The sequence below is a fragment of the Oncorhynchus masou genome, chromosome 6, assembly GCF_036934945.1.
Source record: "Oncorhynchus masou masou isolate Uvic2021 chromosome 6, UVic_Omas_1.1, whole genome shotgun sequence".
Lineage (NCBI taxonomy): Eukaryota > Metazoa > Chordata > Actinopteri > Salmoniformes > Salmonidae > Oncorhynchus > Oncorhynchus masou.
In genome coordinates this window covers 39,986,494-40,012,045 of record NC_088217.1, presented here as the reverse complement: position 1 = coordinate 40,012,045, position 25,552 = coordinate 39,986,494, and the positions used below count along the sequence as shown (strand labels likewise).

General features: G+C 41.8%; 1 protein-coding gene and 1 pseudogene across 12 annotated transcripts in view; both read left to right on the top strand.

Annotated features, from left to right (window-relative positions):
- LOC135542054 (membrane-associated guanylate kinase, WW and PDZ domain-containing protein 3-like) overlaps positions 1 to 11,441 on the top strand; it is a 157,414-nt pseudogene extending 145,973 nt beyond the window's left edge.
- A 13,026-nt stretch (positions 11,442 to 24,467) lies between these two features.
- The window catches only part of LOC135542052 (complement decay-accelerating factor-like), a 41,476-nt gene continuing 40,391 nt past the window's right edge, over positions 24,468 to 25,552 (top strand). For 6 of the 12 annotated variants that reach the window (XM_064968669.1, XM_064968673.1, XM_064968667.1 and 3 more), the window contains exons 1-3: positions 24,481 to 24,701; positions 24,880 to 25,065; positions 25,208 to 25,307. In XM_064968669.1, coding sequence (XP_064824741.1) covers positions 24,638 to 24,701; positions 24,880 to 25,065; positions 25,208 to 25,307 — 350 coding nt within the window. In that variant the 5' untranslated portion in view covers positions 24,481 to 24,637. Of the gene's footprint in view, positions 24,702 to 24,879; positions 25,066 to 25,207; positions 25,308 to 25,552 lie in introns of all 12 variants that reach the window. The other 6 variants (XM_064968671.1, XM_064968674.1, XM_064968662.1 and 3 more) reach the window with 6 other exon arrangements.

The following is a 25,552-nucleotide window of genomic DNA, read 5'->3' as shown; positions in this document are numbered from 1 at the left end:
TTTCGATTATCATGGATTTATCAGTGGTGGCCTTGTTACCTAGCCTCAGTGCAGTGGGCAGCTGGGAGGAGGTACTCTTGTTCTCCATGGACTTTACAGTGTCCCAGAACTTTCTGGAGTTAGAGCTACAGGATGCAAATTTCTGCTTGAAAAAGATGGCCTTTGCTTTCCTGACGTTTATTGGTTCCTGACTTCCAGTTGCATATCGCGGGGACTATTCGATGCAATTGCAGTTCGCCACAGGATGTTTTTGTGCTGGTCGAGGGCAGTCAGGTCTGGAGTGAACCAAGGGATATATCTGTTCTTAGTTCTGCATTTTTTGAACGGAGCATGCTTATCTACGATGGTGAGGAAGTTACTTTTAAAGAATGACCAGGCATCCTCAACTGACGGGATGAGGTCAATATCCTTCCAGGATACCCGGCCCAGGTCGATTAGAAAGGCCTGCTCACAGAAGTGTTTTAGGGAGCGTTTGACAGTGATGAGGGGTGGTCGTTTGACTGCGGACCCGTAGTGGATACAGGCAATGAGGCAGTGATCGCTGAGATCCTGATTGAAGACAGCCGAGGTGTATTTGGAGGGCCAGTTGGTCAGGATGACGTCTATGAGGGTGCCCTTGTTTACAGATTTAGGGTTATACCTGGTGGGTTCCTTGATGATTTGTGTGAGATTAATGGCATCTAGCTTAGATTGTAGGACTGCCGGGGTGTGAAGCATATCCCAGTTTAGGTTCACCTAACAGAAAAAACTCTGAAGCTAGATGGGGGGCGAAATTCACAAATGGTGTCCAGGGCACAGCTGGGAGCTGAGGGGGGTTGGTAGCAGGCGGCAACAGTGAGAGAATTATTTCTGGAGAGAGTAATTTTTAAAATTAGTAGTTCGAAATGTTTGGGTATCGACCTGGAAAGTATGACATTACTTTGCAGGCTATCTCTGCAGTAGACTGCAACTCCTCCCCCTTTGGCAGTTCTATCTTGACGGAAAATGTTATAGTTGGGTATGGAAATCTCAGAATTTTTGGTGGCCTTCCTTAGCCAGGATTCAGACACGGCAAGGACATCAGGGTTGGCAGAGTGTGCTAAAGCAGTGAGTAAAACAAACTTAGGAGGAGGCTTTTAATGTTGACATGCATGAAACCAAAGCTTTTTCGATCACAGAAGTCAACAAATGAGGGTGCCTGGGGACATGCAGGGCCTGGGTTTACCTCCACATCACCCGCGGAACAAAGGAGGCGTAGTATGAGGGTGCGGCTAAAGGCTATCGAAAGTGGTCGCCTTGAGCGTTGGGGACAAAGAATAAAAGAAGCAGATTTCTGGGCATGGTAGAATATATTTAGGGTATAATGCGCAGACAGGGGTATGGTGGGGTGCGGGTACAGCGGAGGTAAGGCCAGGCACTGGGTGATGATAAGAGAGGTTGTATCTCTGGACATGCTGGTTGTAATGGGTGAGGTCACTGCATGTGTGGGTGGTGGTACAAAGGAGGTATCAGAGGTATGAAGAGTGGAACTAGGGGCTCCATTGTAAACGAAAACACGGATTAACTACACACAGAGCCTGAGTTCGCGGCTGGGGCCGACAAATTAAAAATAAATAAACAAAATAGAGTACCATGATTAATGGACAGTCCAGCAGGCATCAGCTATGTAGCCAAGTGATCATAGTGTCCAGAGGGCAGCAGTAGATGGAACAGGGAAGCTGCCGCTACGCTAGCACTCGAGCGACACAGCGTTTAAAGTTAGTAGCCCTCCGACGGAGGCCGGTTGAAGGCACAGCGGATGGAGTATTCGTCGGCTTACCAGTCGTGGTGGTGCGGTGGGGAGCCGTACGACAGAGAATCCAAGCCAGATGGCGAAAGAGGTATTGTAGAATTTAGTTTGCTAGCCGGGAGATGCGCCTGGCTCACGGCTAACTGGTGTTAGCTTCGTGGCAGTGGCGTTAGTCACTATAGCCAATGGGTAGCAGCAGTGAACCGGTGCTAAGGTCCAGAGTTTACAGCAAGGATCCGGTGGAGTATTGGGCTCTAGTCATGTATGAGTGGGGTTCGGGTGAACAGCTGAGTAGGCCGGGAGGTGGGCCTCAGGGATAGGTTCGGTACTGGATGCCACGGTGAGTGCAAGCTAGCTGTGAGCTAGCTAGCTCCAAGCTAGCTGTGAAGATCACAAGTAGTGGTCCAGGGATTATGGCAGGAATCCGGCATTGTTGTGGAGAGACAGTCCGATACTGGTAGACTGGCGAGTATTATCCAGGCTAAGAACAGGGCTGGTATCTGTGCAGAAGGTAAAAGCCTCTAGCAGTGGCTAACAATGACTAAATAGCTTGTAGCTAATTAGCTGGTTAGCTTCTGGAGGTTCTTGAATGTGTTCTAAAATAGCGATACTGTAGCGATACTGTATCACATTGGGTGAGGCAGGTTACCGGAAGGTATAATCGAATTAAAAATCAAAAAGAGATTGAAAATAAAGTTGAAATATATATACAAAAAATATGAAAAATACAGAAGTAGACGAAACACTAACAAAACACGTCTTCACTGCTACGCCATCTTGGAATCTCTAGCCAAAGAGAGGAGTCACAAAAAGCACAAATAGAGATCAAATGAATCACTAACCTTTGATGATCTTCATCAGATGACACTCATAGGACTTCATGTTACACAATACATGTATGTTTTGTTCGATAAAGTGCATATTTATATTACAAAATCTAATTTTACATTGGCGTGTTATGTTCAGTAGTTCCAAAACATCCGGTGATTTTGCAGAGAGCCACCTCAATTTACAGAAATACTCATCATAAATGTTGATGAAAATACAAGTGTTATACATGGGATTAGAGATATACTATGTCCTTAATGCAACTGATGTGTCAGATATTTTTTTTAAACTTAATTGCAAACCATGCAATAATCTGAGTAGAGCATTCAGACAACAAAGCATCCAAAAATATATCTGACATAGTGTAGTTAACATTAGTCAAAAAATAGCATTATAAATATTCACTTACCTTTGATGATCTTCATCATAATGCACTGCCAGGAATCCCAGTTCCACAATAAATGTTTGATTTGTTCGATAAAGTTCATAATTTAATTTAATACTGCCCCCCTGTCACCAAAAAGTTAGGAGTGTTGGGTCAGTAAGTATCCGAAAGGTCGCTGGTTGTAATCCCCGAGCCGGCTAGGTGAAAAATATATCGATATGCTCGATAACCCGAATGCTCCTGTAAGTCGCACTGGATAAGAGCGTCTGCTAAATGACTAAAATGTAAATGTATGTGCAGGTGGGAGATCAGATAGTGGAGATCAATGGAGAGCCGACTCAGGGCATCACCCATACCCGCGCCATCGAGCTGATCCAGGCTGGGGGCAGCAAAGTGCAGCTCCTGTTAAGGCCAGGGCAGGGTCTGGTACAAGACAACAGTAAGTACACAGAAGTCTAGATCTACAAGATAAGATATAACTTTTTTGTGGTATGAGATGTAGAATGTTTGAACATGTTTGTTGATGCATGTTATGTTGGTAGCATTTAACAAGGGTGTGCTAATTAACATGAGCTGATGCAGCAATGCTTTGTACACACATTACTTAAGGATTTAGCTATCCCTGTTAACTACTTTGTTAATTGATGTTAATTCATGTAACCTCTTAGATGTTAAGTCCCCCATATGGGGGACATACTTAGAGCGGTACTGGACTGGTTCAGACTGATATTTTGGTGTACAAAGAGCTCTGTGAACAAACAAAGTAGGGTCCCATGCCTTTTGGTGCCAGAAAGCCCCATCTGTCTGCTCTCTTCCACTCTCTCAACGGAGCTGACTTGAAGTGTCAGGTTTCACACCCCACATTTGCATAGGGACTGACGTGTCACATTTTCTGGCATATCCAGACAAATAATCGATTTACACTTCCTCTGAGCAAGTGAGCCCAATCTGGGAGCATATGAATGGTGACAGTCTAGCAGATCCAGCAATTGTGGTTTCATCATCACTGTGATATGCAGAGCTCTCAACATGGAAAAAATACTAAAACATTTCATAGAATTAAAACAATACCACTTTCTCTTTGACATAGACAGACTAAACACTTAAAGTTGCTTAAAGTTGAAGTTGTAACGAGTCTGCACACATTGTAATGGTGTCTCTGCGCCACTCAGTGGACGTGTAGGAGAAACTTATCTTTCGACAGTTAAATGAAATTGTGCCAATATTGTGCTGTCACTATGTCACGGTCGTCCTCCTCTTCATCTGAAACATTTCATAGAAGAGGAGGGGCGAGAAGGATCGGAGGACCAAAATGCGGCGTAATATGTCCTCATATTGAATGTTTTAATTAAAGAAAGAGCTGAACACAGAAACACTATACAAAAACCAGTAAACAAAATAACAACCGTGAAGCTAATGCGAGCTGCGCTGAAACAAGCCATCAACATATATATATATACTTTTTTTTAAATCACCCACAAACAAACAGTGCTACCCAGGCTACTTAACCTCTTGAAACTCCCCATCCCGGATCCGGGATCGTGACTAAAGCCTCAGGCTCATTAGCATAACGCAACGTTAACGATTTCTGAAAATCGCAAATAAAATTAAAATAATGCGTTTGCTCTCAAGCTTAGCCTTTTCTTAACAACACTGTCATCTCAGATTTTCAAAATATGCTTTTGAACCATAGAAATTGACTATTTTGTGTAAGAGTATGCAAAGCTAGCATAGCATTTTGTGTAGCATGTAGCACGCAACATTTTCACAAAAGCCAGATAACCAAATAAATAAAATCATTAACTTTGAAGAGCTTCGGATGTTTTCAATGAGGAGACTCTCAGTTACATAGCAAATGTGCAGTTTTTCAAAAAATATTATTTGTGTAGGACAAATCGCTCCGTTTTGTTCACGTTTGGCTATGAAAAAAACCCTGTATACAGTTATAGCCTGAAGCTCATTAGCATAATGTAACGTTAACGATTTCTGAAAATCGCAAATAAAATGAAAATAATGCATCTGCTCTCAAGCTTAGCCTTTTCTTAACAACACTGTCATCTCAGATTTTCAAAATATGCTTTTGAACCATAGAAATTGACTAATTTGTGTAAGAGTATGCAAAGCTAGCAATGCATTTTGAATAACATGTAGCACGCAACATTTTCACAAAAACCAGATAACCAAATAAATAAAATCATTTACCTTTGAAGAGCTTCTGATGTTTTCAATGAGGAGACTCTCAGTTACACACCAAATGCGCAGTGTTTCCTGAAAGCGTCTGTGTGTAGGAGAAATCGTTCCGTTTTCTACATTGCGCCTGGCTACTGAAACGAACCGAAAATGCAGTCACCTACAACGTAAAACTTTTTCCGGATTAACTACATAATATCGACCGAAACATGGCAAACGTTGTTTGGAATCAGTCCTCAAGGTGTTTTTTCACATATCTCTTCATTGACATGCAGTTCGTGGAAGCTTGCTTTACTCTCTGTATTGTTTGGAAAAATACTGGCAGGTGACTTTTGCGCACCAATTTCGGCGCAGGACACCGGGCGGACACGTGGTAAATGTGGTCTCTTATGGTCAATCTTCCAATGATCTGCCTACAAATACGTCACAATGCTGCAGACACCTTGGGGAAACGACAGAAAGGGCAGACTCATTCCTCTTGCGTTCACAGCCATATAAGGAGATCATGACAAACAGAGCCTCAAAATCCTTGTCATTTCCTGGATGCCATCTCATCTTGGTTTTGCCTGAAGCTCACGTTAAAGGGCACGCACAGAGAAGATCTTTGTATTTCTGGACACGTCAGAGTGTTTTCTTTCGAACAGTAGCAATTATATGCATAGTCGAGCATCTTTTTGTGACAAAATATCTTGTTTAAAACGGGAACGTTTTTCATCCAAAAATGAAATTGCGCCCCTAGAGTTCCAAGAGGCTAAGTATGATTCTCAATCAGAGACAACTAATGACACCTGCCTCTGATTGAGAACCATACTTGGCCGAAACATAGAAATCCCAAATCATAGAAAATCAAACATAGACTGCCCACCCAACTCACGCCCTGACCATACTAAATAAATACAAAACAAAGGAAATAAAGGTCAGAACGTGACACACTAAGTATGATCATATTTATTTTACTGTTATAAGAAATGTGAAATCTTATAGTCATTTATAATTCAATTTGTACTATATTTAGAAAGCATTTCAGTCATTTCAGGCCCTTTTGCCCCACTTTTGTTGAATAGGAAAAAATCTAAGTATTTTTCAAATTTTTATAATATTTGTACTATGTATTTGAGCTTATGTCCTCAAAAGTGTAACGGTGTTCTTTTGTTGTTAAAGGAGAGTCGGACCGAAATGCAGCGTGTAAGTTACTCATGTTTATTTAGTGAAGACAAAAATGAACGAACTAACATGAATAACTAATAAATACAAAAAACAACAAACAGAACGAAACCTAATACAGCCTGACTGGTGCTAACTACACAGAGACAGGAACAATCACCCACGAAATGCAAAGCGAAATCAGGCTACCTAAATACGGTTCCCAATCAGCGACAACGAGAAGCACCTGACTCTGATTGAGAACCGCCTCAGGCAGCCAACCTAATAAACACACACACACACCCCTAATCAACTACAATCCCAAACACTACAAACCCCAATACGGAAATACAATACATAATAACCCCATGTCACACCCTGGTCTGACTAACTAATAAACTAAAACACAAAATACTAAGACCAAGGCGTGACAAAAAGTGAGTACATCTCAGCAATTGTTTTACAGAAAGGTGAGTTCTAAACTTTTCTAAAACTATGCAACATGACCAGTTATTGAACAATAATTAACTTTGGGTATATTTAGGCGGAAATCTAAATTAGCCCTATCATAAAGGCCCAGTGCAGTAAAAAATTGGATTTTCTGCATTTTATACATATTTCCACACTCTGAGGTTGGAATAATACTGTGAAATGGATAAGTGTAAGGGCTGAAATTTCAGCCTGTTTTGGTGGGATGGAGTTTTAGCCTGCCTTGTGACATTACCCAGTTTTCAGTTTCCCCCTCCCCACTCAGACCACTCCCAGACAGTCCTAGCAAAATTATTTATTGAGAAATGGCCAAGAAGCTATTTTTGTTCTTTTTTGACCATTTTCATTTTTAAAAATCACGGTAAGGTACTTCATTGTTACCCAGAAATGATTTCATATTGAGATATTTTTTCTTTTTAAAACGTTGCATTGGACCATTAAATGATAACTTTTTTACAAAGACATTTTTATTTTTCAAGTTTGAAGGTTTATTAGTCGTATGTACGGGATCCGCATGGCATACATCGTCCAAAGAAATTCTTACTTGCAACAATAAGAAATAGTAGGTCTTTAGATGTTGTACACATGAAATTGTGTCATTCCGAACTTTATCCTGAACTTTAAATTCCATTTTGTGCGACTCGAGCTGTTTCCCCTATCTAGCTGTTCCATTCTCCATGTAGCCTGCTGCTAGAATGGACAGAGAAGTAGCTCGAGTTGCCACGAAATGGAATATAACGATCCAGATAAAGTTCGGAATGACACAAATTCATGTTCTAAAGACCTGCATCACTCTACTGAAATCTTTTTAATTTCTGAAAGGACATATTTAAGTGTTTTTTAGCCTTTGTTCGTGTTTTTTTTCGAAGTCCCCGTACTGTACAACCAGGATGAAGAAGTGAATCACAAGTTTTAAAAAATCAAGTGAAATCACATGAAAAGAAATTGGACCCTCCTATAACATTCCATTTACTTTTTAAAAAAATATTGAGATTTGGTTGTAAAAAAGCAAAATGCTCTGTTAATGTAGAATGTTACCCAAATTGAGTGCCTGTATTGGGGATGCTTGTTTCAGGAATGGAGTCCTCTGCTGTCTACTGTATAACTGCTTACTCTTGGCACTTCCTCTCTTCCCCCTGCTGCAGGTGATAACGTCCCCTCTACTATGTGCTACTACTCAAACGAGCACCACCACTAACCACTTCATTGCTTTTACTGGCCTGTCCTCTTTTACTTTGGTAATTCCATTCTCATTTTCTTCTTGCTTACTCCTTTCATGTCTCGTCTAGAAAATCAGAATTCTGCTCTTGTACGTTACTTGTTACTATCATAATGATCTGTGAGCCTCTCTATATATATATTACATCTGTGTAACAACATATTTTACTTCTAGGTAAGTTGGATCCAACCATCACTTCACCCACACGTTTTCCTAGAGAGGCGCTTGTCTCCGAAACGTCACTCCTCTCTTCTCCGTTCTCCACCTGCAGCTCCGTCTCAGGTTCCTACCCTTTCATCAGTGAGACCCCTGACTGGAACTTCCTGTCTCCCCGAACACCCCACCCCCAGACCAGCAGGGGCACTGGCTCAGTGAAGTGGAATGGGGAGCGGGCAGACAGGCAGGCAGACAGGCTCTCTCCCATCACCCCTGAGCAGATCAAACTCTATAAGGTCAAACCAGGTCATACCAGGTCTAAAGGCTCCAAGGAGTCCAGCAGCCCCAAAAAAACAGGTGAAACGTTCAAAGAGCGCTCACAGAGCCCCAAAAAGTCTGAGAAGAAGACCCAGGAAGCAGTGACAAGCAAGGGCAGGAAGGCTTACCCTCAGAAAGGAAGTCGGTCACCCAGCCCCAGAAAGTTCCCTCGAGAAGGACACAAAGTCTTGAACCAGCCACACATAAAGAAACAGCAGGTACAGCAGAGCACATCAAAGGACCTTTTCAGCAAGGAGTCCTTTGAGAAAAACAAAAACTACAAAAGGGGGGATTCAAAGGGCAGGAAAAGCATACAGGAGAGAGAGGGGGGAGGGGGAACTACCAAGGCTGCCCATGAGCAGGCCAGTATTCGAAGGAGGGTTGGGGCAGAGGCAGGACATCACAGGCCAACTCCTCAGGAGGGCAAGGAGACAGGGGCAAGGAGAGATATTCTGAGAGACGGGGAAAGGGAAAAACACAAAGAGGAGAAAAGGAAAAAAGACACAGGGGTTTCCTCAAAAGAGGAAAAGACTATAACAGATTCTGGAGCCTATACAATAGAGGAAAGCAGTAGAAAATACTCTGTGTTATCCCCAATAGAGGAGAGGATCAGAAAAGATACAGGGGCCTCCTCAAATGACGTTCAGGAGGATGCTCAGAGCCAAAAGGGTCAAATTAGCCCTGGACCCTGGAAAGTGCCCAGCTCAGCCAGAATCCTCTCCCAGGCTGAGGTGCTGCGTGACCTCACTTGCTGATATAGTATGGATAACACTGTGTTGACCCATAATCACACAGACTTGAGCTGTACCTCAACATGCTGTATATTGTTGGTCAGTTTTTTTTCTCAGATGAGAGGGATGGACGAGGAATCACAACATTATTGGCCATGTGTCATGTCCAGCTGTGTCCCTTAAGAGGTATTTTTTAACCTCTATTCGCCTTTGACATTGTGAATGGCATGTATCGCCAACGCTGTCAGCTCACTTCCTCTCTTCCTGCCTTGTGTGCTGCTTCAGACATCTTTGATCTGGGCTGTATGCTTGGCATGTTCAGGGCCCTGCCAGTCAGTGACACTTCAAAAATGTGATCGTGTGCCAATTCTGGGACGTCTTGTTGAATGAATACTAACCATGCCTCACCCGTCACAATGCAATTAGTATCCCATATGCATCCAAGGTGTAAGGTCTCTAACCCACTCAAAGGGTGGCTGTCAGTAAGAGTTGTATTTTCATGTTTGATATCTACAGCAAGGGCCTTGGGACTGGTCATTTGACATGGCACTCTTTTTCCAGGGGATTTGCTCAACTGCATGCAGTCCATATGTTTGTTTTATTGCACGCCTTTTCCACTCCACTGAGGATGATCCTTCCTCCTGATGTGCAAATACCGTTCTGACCTGAACACCATGTAGAGATTTCATACTTTATTCAGAAAGCATTAGCTTTACCAAGGATTCTAGACTGTTCTAAGACATGATTCCTGAATACAAAATATATCATTACAAAAGACCAAAAACTTGTGGTTTGAGATATTGTTCATCATGTGTATGATATTGTTTATGGTAATCTATGTGTAACTTATTGTAATTATATATATATATATATATATATATATATACCTTATATATATATATATATATATACACACACACACTGTATGTAGCCATACTGAGCCATTCCATGTTTTGATATAGTGTACAAAGGTTCATCCTGAATCATCTTGCACCATCCTTTCTAATGCATTTTACTGATAGCAGTTGCCATGGGTCTTCATCGTTCATGAAATATATACAGTACAGTAGCTACTACGTGCAGATTGCCATATGTGTCTGAAATTGCCATTGCTCCAAATGTGTTATATATGAATTCCATTGCACTACACCTTTACTTGTAGGATTACAATATGACCAATTTAGTTTATTTTCTGAGAATCTTGATTCCTTTGAAAATAACCATTTGGGATGCCTAACATTGTTGCCATTTTAATACAGTGCCAATAACACCGATTTTGATAAATAACTACGTTTTACTGTTGATGGCCAATATCATAATTTCAAATTGTTTTTCTGCAATTTATTTTGGCTTGTGATTGTGTTAAACACTAAAGTAGACTAGGTATGGCTGCATTCAGACAGAAATGTAATGTCTGTCCAAAACTGATTGAGTATATTGTTTTTGTATGGGGGTCAAACATTGTCGGACAACGGAGTGGACATAAGTTGTCAAAAGTTGTCCGTCCAGGCGCTAAAGCGGTTTGGATCAAGACATGTTTATAACTGAGCTCAGGGAATGCACCAAAGTAGCAAATGATGACGTGTGATAAAGTAAAGATTTCACAGAGCCAGGATTGACCGGATATCAACAGTGCTCTGAATTTGGTCCAGTGTGTGATGATAGAGTGGAGTTTTCTATATAGTAAGCACAGACTCTGAAGGTCCAGGCCACTGATAGGACATACTGTGTACATTATGAGCCAACCAGTGGAGTTTTCTGTGCAATAGATTGTTGGTTGAATGAATGAGCACGCTCAACCTCCAGTGTTTCTTGAAGCTGCTAGTAGCAAGTACATGTTACAACCCAGAAATAGTTCATTAATGACTCGTTGTACTTACGTATTCTGCACCGTTGTATGCCCCCTCATATTCATTTATACCCAGTCTCATGTCTTGTCTCTGTATCATATTGTGGCCTTGCATTGCTTTAATAGTAAAATGAATCCTTGTTGTCTTTCTACATTATGTGGGTACGGTAGTTGTAAATGTTTATATATTGTACAGCACCTTTATAAATATTCGCTGAGTGCTTTTCGGGAAGAAAATAGAGATATATAAATTGCTCCATTATTTTTTTATGTAAGAAAAATAAGATTCTAAGTAGTTTAAAAGAAAATGACCTTGACATGGTGTTCTGTTTATGCACTGAAAAAATAAAGTTTTACTGAAAACATGTATTGTAATGGACTGGTCCAGCCATAGTAAATATTCCAGTTCTCTTTGGCTCTAGAATTGTGACTTTTTAATGTAATTTATCACCTCTGACTAAAACTGTACATCCTACGATTCAGCATACTGCTCCATCATATTTCAAAGGAGGTTTCACAGGCTGCTGTTACCATGGTGGCAGAGCTCCAGTTGTCATGGCAGCCGACAGCCTTGATGCTGGGACTGGAGAAGAGCTAGGCTGCTTACCTGCCTTGTGCCGCGGAGAGAGCTCAAAGGAAGCTCACGCAAGGACTGTGTCCAGTTCATCACCAGAGTTCAGTCTGAAAGGGCTAGCTGCATGCTTCAGGAGTCGGATTTTCATGACTATCCGGCCTCACAGAGACTCATACATTAAAGGAGAATGGAGTATCAGGATTATTTGTCTATATAATATATAATCATATCACATTAAAGCTAGAATTCTTAATTGCTACATACATTTTGACATAATTTAACAATTTATGCCAATTGATTCTTGAAGAATATAACTTATAAAAGCCTCGTGAGCTTAGTTCAACTGTTGAACCCCATCAAAGGAGTATACTACAAAGCAGGATCTATGAGTTAGCCAGATAACTACAATATAAAAACAGAAAAAACGATTGATTTTCTGGTTCATTAAGAAAGCTAAACTTAGTTATGTGTTTTTGGTTTTTGAGTAAATTAGACCGTGCCCATTACAAGCTTATCTTTCTTAAAAATAAAAGGTTTTATCCTAATATTTAGGAAAGTTAGCTGACTAACTCCTTGATCCTGCTTTGTAGTATTCCGCTCAGAACCCAAAATATAAGCTGTTTTACTACAATGTTTGTAAACATTGTAAATGTAAACAAACACTGTATAGCCTCAAAACATGGTTACAACTATAATGTTGATATATAATATTAAATTCATAACTGTGCCGATGAATTTTAGAGTGATTACATTTCTCCGGGCCCTCCCTCAGCTTTTTACCAAAACCCCATTTAATATGACCACTTTGTTATTGCTTCAATTAACCGACATCCACACCGTGGTTCTTTTGGCGGTGTAGGCTGCACGTAGTCGCATTAAGAAAAGTTAAATGCAGCCTTGTTCACAAGTTTGAACACTTGAATGTGACGTAATCTACATCTTGATTAGGCCGATAAAAATTTGAGTCATTATTTATATATAGCCTACACGTTCTCGTTATGAACTTCTAACACAAGTGGGACGGATGTGGCTTTGTGACAATGATCAAGAGGAGCTCCTCACCGATTTGACAGCTCCAATGCAATTACAGTTTATGACGGCTCAATCGGAAATGATCGTGGAATTTAAACAACAGAATCTGTAACGCTTCAGATTTATAGATTGAATAGAGCCCTAGGCTTAAGGATTCTAGGTTTAAAGTGGCAATTCACAGTTGAAACAATAACAAGACTCATCGTCGGAGCAGAAGGAAGATGGAGGACGGGGATATGACGCGAGGCAGAAGAAAGGGCGCGAGTTTCAAACCCAAAACAACATCTGCAAAATACAAGCTGAGTACTTTCTCCTTTGAGTCAAGCACAGGAGAAATTCTTACATGTTATACACTCCTGAAAACCCTGAGAAGTCGACGGATAGTCAGCTCTCAGAAATTGAACCTGTCAGAAGTGAAGAGGAAGATTCTGCACTTCCGAGCATCACCCCAATGATCAGGAAAATGCCCAAGATGACTCTGGCCCACTGGGCGTGCGTATCCATGCATTTTGGCCAACCCGTTTGTGGTATCAGGCTGGGTGAATAAGGAGTTGGGTTCTGTCAATTTGGTCAAAGTATCCAGAAGTGAACTTGCAGGTGCCTTGGTGGAAGAGTGTGGGTAACATCTCATAGCAAGGACTGGCAAATCTGGTGCAGTCCATGAGAAGAAGATGCACTGCAGTACTTAATGCAGCTGGTGGCCACACCAGATACTGACTATTACTTTTGATTTTGACCCCCTTGTTCAGGGACACATTATTCCATTGCTGTTAGTCACATGTCTGTGGAACTTGTTCAGTTTGTCTCTCAGTTGTTGATTCTTGTTATGTTTATACAAATATTTTCACATGTTAAGTTTGCTGAAAATAAATGCAATTGACAGTGAGGACGTATCTTTTTTTGCTGAGTTAGTATACACACCGTGCATTCGCTAACTATTCAGACCCCTTCCCTTTTTTTCACATTTTGTTACGTTACTGCTGTATTCTAAAATGGATTAAATTGTTCCCCCCCTTATCTACACACTATTGTAATGCATACTCAGGGAGAACAAGGTGTAGATTCACGCACAGAGCGCGACAGATGTTTATTAAACCTTCGCAGAAGGCAAGGATTGTGTTCACAGGCAGGCAATGGTCAAACACAGGTAGGCAGTCAAAAACAAACAATACCTCACAACCATACAAACAGAAAGAACTGAACTAAATAGAGAGCTGATGAGACCAGGTGGGAAACGAACACAGGTGAAATCAATGAACAAAGATTTAAGACAGGACTACGTTCCAGAACACAAAGAATCAGGGCTACGCTCAAGAACAAAGAAAAAGAACACAAAGTTGACTAAGAAAAGAAAAGCAGAACCTTACAACTATACCCCATAATGACAAAAAAAAAGGTTTAGATCATTTTTATTATTTATAAAGTAAAAAACTGAAATATCACATTTACAAAAGTATTCAGACCCTTTACTCAGTACTTTGTTGAAGCACCTTTGGCAGCGATTACAACTTTGAGTCTTTTTGGATATGACACTACAAGCTTGGAACACCTGTATTTGAGGAGTTTCTCCCATTCTTATCTGCAGATCCTCTCAAGCTCTGTCAGGTTGTATGGGGAGAGTTGCTGCACAGCTATTTCCAGGTCTCTCCACAGATGTTCGATTGGGATCAAGTCCGGGCTCTGGCTGGGCCACTGAAGGACATTCAGAGATTTGTCCCGAAGCCACTGCTGTGTTGTCTTGGCTTTGTGCTTAGGGTTGTTGACCTCTTAGAAGGTGAACCTTCACCCTAGTCTGAGGCACTGAGTGCTCTGGAGCAGGTTTTCGTCAAGGATGTCTCTGTACGTTGCTCCATTCATCTTTCCCTCGATCCTGGCTAGTCTGCCAGTCCCTGCCGCTGAAAAACATCCCCACAGCATGATGCTGCCACCACCATGCTTCACCGTAGGGATGGCGCCAGGTTCTCCAGACGTGATTTTTTTGCATTCAGGTCAAAGAGTTTAATCTTGGTTTCATCAGACCAGAGAACCTCGTTCCTTCTGGCAAACCCTAAGCGGGCTGTCATGTGCCTTTTACTGAGGAGTGGCTTCCGTCTGGCCACTCTACAATTAAGGCCTGATTGGTGGAGTGCTGCAATGGTGGTTGTCCTTCTGGAAGGTTCTCCTATCTCCACAGAGGAACTCTGGAGATCTGTCAGAAGGACAATCGTGTTCTTGGTCACCTCCCTGACAAAGGCCTTCTCCCCCGATTTTTCAGTTTGGCCGGGCGGCTAGCTCTAGGAAGAGTCTTGGTGGTTCAAAACTTCTTCCATTTAAGAATGATGGAGGCCACTCTGTCCTTGGGGACCTTCAATGCTGCATACATTTTTTAGTACCCTTCCCCAGATCTGTGCCTCTTCACAATCCTGTCTCGGCATTCCTTCGACCTCATGGCTTGGTTTTTTGTCTGACATGCACTGTCAACTGTGGGACCTTTTATAGCCTTTCCAAATCATGTCCAATCAATTGAATTTACCACAGGTGGACTCCAAGTTGTAGAAAGGTCTCAAGGCTGATCAATGGAAACAGGATGCACCTGAACTCAATTTTGAGTATCATAGCAAATCTCCTGAATACTAATGTACATTTCTGTTTTTAATTTTTAATAAATGTGCAAAAACTTTTTTTCACTTTGTCATTATGGGGTATTGTGTGTAGATTGATGAGGATTTTTTTAATCGCTTTTAGAATAAGGATGTAAAGTAACAAAACGTGGAAAAAGTGAAGGGGTCTGAATACTTTCCGAATGCACTGTATATAAAACATAGGAAAATATGTTTTTTATTGCACTGGGCCTTTAATGTGTTTCATAACTACTTCTATACTATCTCAATATTTTGACAGTTGGGTTTTTAATTAAGATCCCATTCCCCCGGGAATTAGAAAAATAAGGCTTTGCCCAAGTGCACAGTTTCACAACTGATGAACTCATAGGCAGATGATCTCAATAATTAATATCTAAATTAATTAGTTCAACTTTAGTCTTGTGTTGAGAAAGAGATGAGTTTGCACATTGCTGACACGGGGAGTGACTTCAATGCAAAGTAGTTCGGTTATCAGTTCTCTAGCAGAGGGAACTTAATGTCACAGTGGAAGCATAACACAGATTGACGACATCCTCGCTGACTCATTGACCTATTCATATTTACTGGATATGACAGCATTTGAAAGCAATTCAATCATTCACTTTTTAAGATGCTGGTGGAATGAACAATGTACAATATTATTATGTGTGTTGTACATGACAGAAATGGCTTTCTAATAATATGCACAGGGTATTAGGGCACAGGGCGAGATCAGGGTGTGACACCGGGTGTGTGGTAAGATAAGAGCAGTATGTCAGAGCTCTATAGGACACAGAATGTCAAGGACTGTTAAAAAATGGACATTAACACAACAATGAATCCTTATAAGCAGATGGGAATATCGGGGTTATGAAAAGGTGAAAAAGGGACTCTCAGCTAGGTTAAAGTATATGGGGAGGGAAGAAACTTCATGATACAATCGAGAGACTGGTACGATGAATAAGTTATTTCCAATAACAGGTTTGCATGTTATGTGGAAAAATATTTTCTATGCTGAAACATTATCTTGACTGTTGACTGCTGAATATTGGTATCAGTTCCAAATCATACTTCAAGTTTGTCATGTGGCAGCATGCCTTTGGGGATGGTTTATCATTGCCCAGATTATTTTGCTATTGAGCCAACACAAATACCTCATGTGACAAATACCTTATTTGGTATACAGCATGTAGTTCCAGGGTGGCATCTTACCAGGGGCACCAAAACATTTGGGATGGTGACATTTGCGCGATCGGTTTTCTATCGCTCATTTGCACGTCAAGTCAATGATATCATGTCACCATTTGGGACTGTGGGTCAATTAACCTTGTCGGAGTGGGCACCCTGATTCTAGTTTTGTCATGCCTGCAATTGCTCTTTCCCCCTGGTGCTTGAGGGTGCCAGGCTCTCCAGCATTACACACTCCTGCCACCAGTATTACACACACTTGCCTTACCCCGTCACGCAGATCAGCGATTATTGGACTCACCTGGACTCATTCACCTCTGTTATTACCTCCGGCGTCCCACCTGGGACAGCGGGATCGACAGGCCTTCATGCCTCAGCCGGTTCGTTGGGATTTCACGTCATCCGCCTTATCCAGCGCCCTCGGCCGGCCCGACAGGCTGGCCCAGGTGGTACGCCGGGTGGCGCTCCTAGAGGGGGGTACTGTCACAACAGCTTCCGCTCTTCCACCCTGGCTCTCGAGGGTGCCAGGCTACCCAGCATTACACACTCCTGCCGCCATCATTATGCACACCTGCCTTCCACTGTCACGCGCATCAGCGATTATTGGACTCACCTGGACTCAATCACCCCTGTCATTACCTCCCTTATATCTGTCTGTTTCCACGTTCTGTTCCCCGCTTCAGCATTGATTGGCATATGTTCTTGTATACCCGTGTGCTGACGCTGTTCCTGTCTTGTTTCATGTCAAATCAAATCGGGCACATACACATGGTTAGCAGATGTTAATGCGAGTGTAGCGAAATGCTTGTGCTTCTAGCTCCGACTATGCAGTAAAATCTAACAAGTAATCTAACAAATTCACAACAACTACCTTATACACACAAATGTGAAGGGATGAATAAGAATAGGTACATATAAATATATGAATGAGCGATGGCGTGCGGCATGGGCAAGATTTAGAAGATGGTGTAGAATACAGTATATATATATGAGATGAGTAATGTAGGATATGTAAACATTATTAAAGTGCCATTATTTAAAGTGACACCACTATGTAAACATTATTAAAGTGACACCTTCATTTTAGTCTGTTTTTTAAGTGACCAGAGATTTGAGTCAGTATGTTGGCAGCAGCCTCTCTATGTTAGTGATGGCTGTTTAACAGTCTGATGGCCTTGAGATAGAAGCTGTTTTTCAGTCTCTCGGTCCAACCTTTTTTGCACCCGTACTGACCTCACCTTCTGGAGGATAGCGGGTTGAACAGGTAGTGGCTCGGGTGGTTGTTGTCTTTGGTGTTCTTTTTGGCCTTCCTGTGACATCAGGTGCTGTAGGTGTCCTGGAGGACAGGAAGTTTGCCCCGGTGATGCGTTGTGCAGATAACACTACCCTCTGGAGAAAAGTCAGTTAAGAACAAATTCTTATTTACAATGACGGCCTAAGAACAGTGGGTTAACTGCCTTGTTCAGGGGCAGAAAAACAGATGTGTACCTTGTCAGCTCAGGGATTCAATCTAGCAACCTTTCGGTTACTGGCCCAATGCTCTAACCACTAGGCTACCTGCCAAGGTTGAGGGCAGTTGAGGGCGGTGCAATTGCTGTACCAGGCGATGATATAGCCCGACAGGATGCTCTCGATTGTTCGTGAGTGTTTTAGATGACAAGCCAAATTTCTTCAGCCTCCTGAGGTTGAAGAGGCTCTGTTGCGCCTTCTTCACCACGCTGTCTGTATGGGTGGACCATTTCAATTGATCTGTGATGTGTACTCCGAGGAACTTAAAACTTGACACCTTCTCCACTACTGTCCCGTCGATATGGATGGGCGGGTGCTCCCTCTGCTGTTTCCTGAAGTCCACGATCATCTCCTTTGTATTGTTGACGTTGAGTGAGAGGTTATTTTCCTGACACCACACTCCGAGGGCCCTCAGTTCCTCCCTGCAGACTGTCTTGTTGTTGTTGGTAATCAGGCCTACCACTGTAGTGTCGTCTGCAAACTTGATGATTGAGTTGGAAGTGTGCATGGCCATGCAGTCATGTGTGAAAAGGTAGTACAGGAAAGGGCTGAGAACGCACCCTTGTGATGCCCCAGTGTTGAGGATCAGCGGAGTGGAGATGTTGTTTTCTACCTTCACCACCTGGGGGCGGCCCGTCAGAATGTCCAGGACCCAGTTGCACAGGGCAGGGTCGAGTCCCAGGGTCTCGAGCTTAATGATGAGTTTGGAGGGTACTATGGTGTTAAATGCTGCGCTGTCGTCAATGAACAGCATTGTTACATAGGTATTCCTCTTGTCCAGATGGGATAGGGAAGTGTGAAGCGTGATGGCGATTGCACCGTCTGTGTACCTATTGGTGCGGTAAGCAAATTGGAGTGGGTCTAGGGTATCAGGTAGGGTGGAGGTGATATGGTCCGTGACTAGTCTCTCAAAGCACTTCATGATGACAGAAGTGAGTGCAATTGGACGATAGCTTTCTTGGGAACAGGAACAATGGTGGCCATCTTGAAGCATGTGGGGACAACAGACTGGGATAGGGGTGGTTGAATATGTCTGTAAACTCACTGCGCTAGAGGTCGCCCGATTATGATTTTTCAACGCCGATACCGATTATTGGAGGACCAAATAAAAGCCGATACCGATTAATCGGCCGATTTAAAAAAATTATAATAATTGTAAAATTGTAAGTACTTGTAAAATTGTAATAATGACAATTACAACAATACCGAATGAACACTTTTATTTTAACTTAATATAATATATCAATAAAATCAATTTAGCCTCAAATAAATAATGAAACATGTTCAATTTGGTTTAAATAATGCAAAAACAAAGTGTTGGAGAAGAAAGTAAAAGTGCAATATGTGCCATGTAAAAAAGATAATGTTTAAATTCCTTGCTCAGAACATGAGAACATATGAAAGCTGGTGGTTCCTTTTAACATGAGTCTTCAATATTCCCAGGTAAGACATTTTAGGTTGTAGTTATTTTAAGAACTATAGGACTATTTCTCTCTATACCATCTGTATTTCATATACCTTTGACTATTGGATGTTCTTAGGCACTTTAGTATTGCCAGTGTAACAGTATAGCTTCCGTCCCTCTCCTCGCCCCTGCCTGGGCTCGACACCAGGAACACATCGACAACAACCACCCTCGAAGCATCGTTACCCATCACTCCACAAAAGCCGCAGCCCATGCAGAGCAAGGGGAACAACTACTTCAAGGTCTCAGAGCGAGTGACGTCACCGATTGAAATGCTATTAGCGCACACCATGCTAACTAGCTAGCCATTTCACATGGGTAACACCAGCCTAATCTTGGGAGTTGATAAGGCTTGAAGTCATAAACAGCTCAATGCTTGAAGCACAATAAAGAGCTGCTGGCAAACGCAAGAAAGTGCTGTTTGAATGAATGCTTACGAGCCTGCTGCAGCCTTCCACCGCTCAGTCAGACTGCTCTATCAATTATCAAATCATAGACTTAATTATAACATAATAACACACAGAAATGAATATGGTTAAATCCGGAAACGATCATTTCAAAAACAAAACGTTTATTCTTTCATTGAAATACGGAACCGTTCCGTATTTTAGCTAACGGGTGCATTCCATAAGTCTAAATATTCCTGTTACATTGCACAACCTTCAATGTCATGTCAAAATTACGTAAAATTCTGGCAAATTAGTTCACAATGAGCCAGGCGGCCCAAACTGCTGCATATACCCTGACTCTGTTGCACAGAACGCAAGAGAAGGGACACAATTTCCCTAGTTAAAATAAATTAATGTTAGCAGGCAATATTAACTAAATATGCAGGCTTAAAAATATATACTTGTGTATTGATTTTAAGAAAGGCGTTGATGTTTATGGTTAGGTACACATTGGTGCAACAACAGTGCATTTTTCGCAAATGCGCTTGTTAAATCACCCGTTTGGCGAAGCAGGCTATGATTCAATTAAAAATTAACAGGCACCGCATCGATTATATGCAACGCAGGACAAGCTAGATAAACTAGTAATATCATCAATCATGTGTAGTTAACTAGTGATTATGTTAAGATTGATTATTTTTAATGCTAGCTAGCACCTTACCTTGGCTCCTTGCTGCACTCGCATAACAAGTAGTCAGCCTGCCACTCCTCGTGGAGTGCAGTGTAATCGGCCATGATCGGTGTCCAAAAATGCCGATTATGATTGTTATGAAAACTTAAAATCGCCCTAATTAATCGGCCATTCCGATTAATCGGTCGACCTCTAGTCTGTGCATGCTCTGAGGATGCGGCTAGGGATGCCAGCTGGGCCGGCAGCCTATCGAGGGAGGGGAATATACAAGGCTGTAACTATAATAGAAGAGAATTCCCTGGAAGATAATGCAGTCACATTTGATTGTAAGGAATTCTAGGTCGGGTGAACAAAAGGACTTCAGTTCCTGTATGTTGTTGTGATTACACCATGAGTCGTTAATCATAAGGCATACACCCTTCTTCTTACCATAGAGATGTTTGTTTCTGTCGGCGCAATGCGTGAAGAAATCGGGTGGCTGTGCTGACTCTGACAACATATCCCGAGTGAGCCATGTTTCCGTGAAACAGAGCATCTCTGATGTCTCTCTGGAAGGCAACTCGTGCCCTAATTTTGTCCACCTTGTTATCTAGAAATTGTACATTGGCGAGTTACAGTGGGGCAAAAAAGTATTTAGTCAGCCACTAATTGTGCAAGTTCTCCCACTTAAAAAGATGAGAGAGGCCTGTAATTTTCATCATAGGAACACTTCAACTATGACAGACAAAATGAGGAAAAGAAATCCAGAAAATCACATTGTAGGATTTTTAATGAATTGATTTGCAAATGATGGTGGAAAATAAGTATTTGGTCAATAACAAAAGTTTATCTCAATACTTTGTTATATACCCTTTGTTGGCAATGACAGAGGTCAAACGTTTTCTGTAAGCCTTGACCAGGTTTTCACACAATGTTGCTGGTGTTTTGGCCCATTCCTCCATGCAGATCTCCTCTAGAGCAGTGATGTTTCGGGGCTGATGCTGGGCAACACGGACTTTCAACTCCCTCCAAAGATTGTCTATGGGGTTGAGATCTGGAGACTGGCTAGGCCACTCCAGGACCTTGAAATGCTTCTTACGAAGCCACTCCTCCGTTGCCCAGGCGGTGTGTTTGGGATCATTGTCATGCTGAAAGACCCAGCCATATTTCATCTTCAATGCCCTTGCTGATGGAAGGAGGTTTTCACTCAAAATCTCACAATACATGGCCCCATTCATTATTTCCTTTACACAGATCAGTCGTCCTGGACCCTTTGCAGAAAAACAGTCCCAAAGCATGATGTTTCCACGCCCAAGTTCTATTTTGGTTTCATCTGACCATATGACATTCTCCCAATCTTCTTCTGGATCATCCAAATGCTCTCCAGCAAACTTCAGATGGGCCTGGACATGTACTGGCTTAAGCAGGGGGACACGTCTGGCACTGCAGGATTTGAGTCCCTGGCGGCGTAGTGTGTTACTGATGGTAGGCTTTGTTACTTTGGTCCCAGCTCTCTGCAGGTCATTCACTAGGTCCCCCCGTGTGGTTCTGGGAGTTTTGCTCACCGTTCTTGTGATCATTTTGACCCCACGGGGTGAGATCTTGCGTGGAGCCCCAGATCGAGGGAGATTATCAGTGGTCTTGTATGTCTTATATTTCCTATTAATTGCTCCCACAGTTGATTTCTTCAAACCAAGCTGCTTACCTATTGCAGATTCAGTCTTCCCAGCCTGGTGCAGGTCTACAATTTTGTTTCTGGTGTCCTTTGACAGCTCTTTGGTATTGGCCATAGTGGAGTTTGGAGTGTGACTGTTTGAGGTTGTGGACAGGTGTCTTTTATACTGATAACAAGTTCAAACAGGTGCCATTAATACAGGTAACGAGTGGAGGACAGAGAAGCCTCTGAAGTTACAGGTCTGTGAGAGCCAGAAATCTTGCTTGTTTGTAGGTGACCAAATACTTATTTTCCACCATAATTTGCAAATACATTCATTAAAAATCCTACAATGTGATTTTCAGGATTTTTTTTCTTCTTTTCTTCTCATTTTGTCATAGTTGAAGTTGAAGTGTACCTATGATGAAAATTACAGTCCTCTCTCATCTTTTTAAGTGGGAGAACCTGCACAATTGGTGGCTGACTAAATACTTTTTTGCCCCACTGTATATGCTCGGAAGCGGTGGATGGTGTGCTCGCCTTCTGAGTCTGACCAGTAGGCCGCTCTGTCTGCCTCTCCTGTGGCGACAGCGTTGTTTTGGGTCGGCCTCTGGGATAAGATCCAATGTCCAGGGTGGAGTTCCGAACAAAGGATCCGCTTCGGGAAAGACGTATTCCTGGTCATAATGATGGTAAGTTGACATCGCTTTCATATCCAATAGTTCTTCCCGGCTGTATGTAATGACACTTGAGCTTTTCTGGGCTAAAAATGTAAGGTATAATATGTAAAAAAACAACAAATAACTGCATAGTTTTCTAAGGACCTGAAGCGATGCAACCATCTCTGTCTGCTGGGCATCTTGTTATGCTTCTGTTCCGATTAAATGTTTGACTCCCCGTACCTGTTTCTCGACTCCAGCGTCGGTCCTTACAAGTTTGTGATCTAGGCAGGCTACTGCTTGGGAAGGTCAGCCACTCAGAAGTACGAGATGGGGAGGGGTGTTGGGGAGGTTGACCTCAGGTCTCCCCACTGGAAGCCCGAAGTAGGGGGAGCGTGAGAATCTATCAAATAGTGCACCTTTAACTTTGTACAGTACTAATGCAATTAGTAAAATCAGTCACACTACGAAATGCTACCAAATAAACCACAATTCATTCATAATACTGTAAATATATAGTTTCACTGACATAGTGTTGCATTTTTTTCTGGTTTGTGCGAAATTGTTAAGAATAATATAAAACCAGTCTGCACGCCACCAAGGTGAATTGGTTTAGTCTTGACTCTTGGTTGACACTGTTGAGGGATGGATAATGTATTGATGCTCAAGTGCCAAATCAACACAAATTTGTTTCTATTTGTCTTCGTTAATTCTTTTTGATATTTATGAGTCTTATTTTTGTATATATTTTTAAATTAAAATAGTTTTAAATGTTATGATTATTTATTTGTGTTGTTCCAAATGTCTGAATAAAAATTACAGTTGTGCAGAATGGTGCTTTTTTTGTATGGGGGGGGGGGCTGAAGGGTGGGTTCGCACAGGGAGCCATACCAGCTAGAACCTCCACTGCTGTCAGGGATATTTCTTCTGTAGACAATCTACTTACCATGGCAACGGTGCTGTTTTGGAGACATCTCCACCAGTTTAGGGGAGGATACGCCCTAGATTTCTCCAACTGTGGAAAAAAGCTCAGCTATTCCTATGCAGGAAATGGAAGATACGATATCACTATCGTTTGATAGATTTCTTCCAATGAATTCCTGTCACTCAGAATGGAAGTCTGTATACTTGTTCCCATGCCCTTATTTTTAATTATACAAGAACCATACCAACGTAGCCTTATGTTCATGCATGAGCAAATTATAAGGAGGATTGTGCGCTCGGATACTGAAGTGGAAGCAGGAGTCCGTGCTCGAGTCACTTGAGTTGATGTCCTCTGGACACGCCGCCACCGTATAAGATCATTGTCCAGCCAACACATGAACGAACTACCATCAATAAAAAATGTTTATTGATTTTTTGGTTTCATTTTTAAAGCGTTTGAGGTTCTTCATGTAATGAAAAGCTCTATATAAAATACATATATTATTATTATTAATGACCATTGTAATGTGTAAAATATATAACATAGAGCATATGGGGATTTTAACAAAGCTTGCCCAAATCCCTAACATTACCCTAGCCATAACCAATATGCTGAATTTATTCCCAATCCTACCCTTAAATGAAGACCAACCACGATATGGTTGTATATTCATTTTGTGTCTGTGGTAACTACTGGAAACCCCGTTTTAGATGAAGTGCTACAGTGTTGCTGGAAAGTGAAAATATCTTCAAGCGACAGTTGAAGTCGTCCATGGACTGGTTGGTACTGATTAAACAGCCAGCTAGATAGTGCCAACAAGATCAGAGAGAACTTGTTAGATCGAGAGACCGACTTGTCTTCACATAAAATTAACTTTAAAAAGGACAGCCAGTATAATGTTTTGTTCAAATGCTTGGACTAAGTGCTTGATATGCCTTATCTTTTTAACAAGTGGAAATGGTGAGTACGTTTCTAGTCATGGTAACTTTGCTGTACAGTAACCGTTTGCTAGCTAACGTTTATAAAAGTTTTAGCTTAATGTTTTGGTTACAAATAGACACTTTGCTAATTTGAGCTGGCCAACGTAACTCTCATTGTGTGTGGAGTTGACATATTCTACTATATCATGTCATCACAGCCGAGTGTCCCAAACCTCAAGTAGAGGGAAATGTTGTTCTAACGGATGATGCGCTATTAATGAACGATTTTCCTGAGGGGGAGGAAGCCACTTTTGAGTGTGCCAACGGCTACTTGAAAGAGCAAGGATCTGAAAGAATCACCTGCACGAGTGGAAAGTGGAGCACGCTCAAATTAACCTGCAAAAGTATGCGGCAAAATATTAGCATTTTTCTCAATTTTTCTGTAAAGTGCGATTTTTATTGCGTGTTTACTGTTGTTTGATTTATTTACTGTTGTTTGATTGTTTGTTGTTGGCGTTAACTTGGCTCGATGATTATTCATTTCAGAGAAGGACTGTGGTGCCCCCAGGAAGATGCCACATTTGACATATGAGTTTAAGGAAGGCACACTTTTTGGTGCATCAGCAAGAGCAATCTGTGATAAAGGGTGAGTATGCTTCATCCTGTATCTAATGTATCATCAGAGTATGTTAGAATTATTTTGCCAAAAGATTCAATGTCAGACAACCACCCCACCAACCACCTCTAATAATGTATATATAAACTAGATGGCTGATAAGGGGTGCTGTGTTGAAGCCACCGTGCCTCCATCTTGGCACTCCCCCACCGCTGTAAGACATATTTTGGAAGCTATAGAAATTAATTTATTAAAGATTAACTGAAACGTTTTAG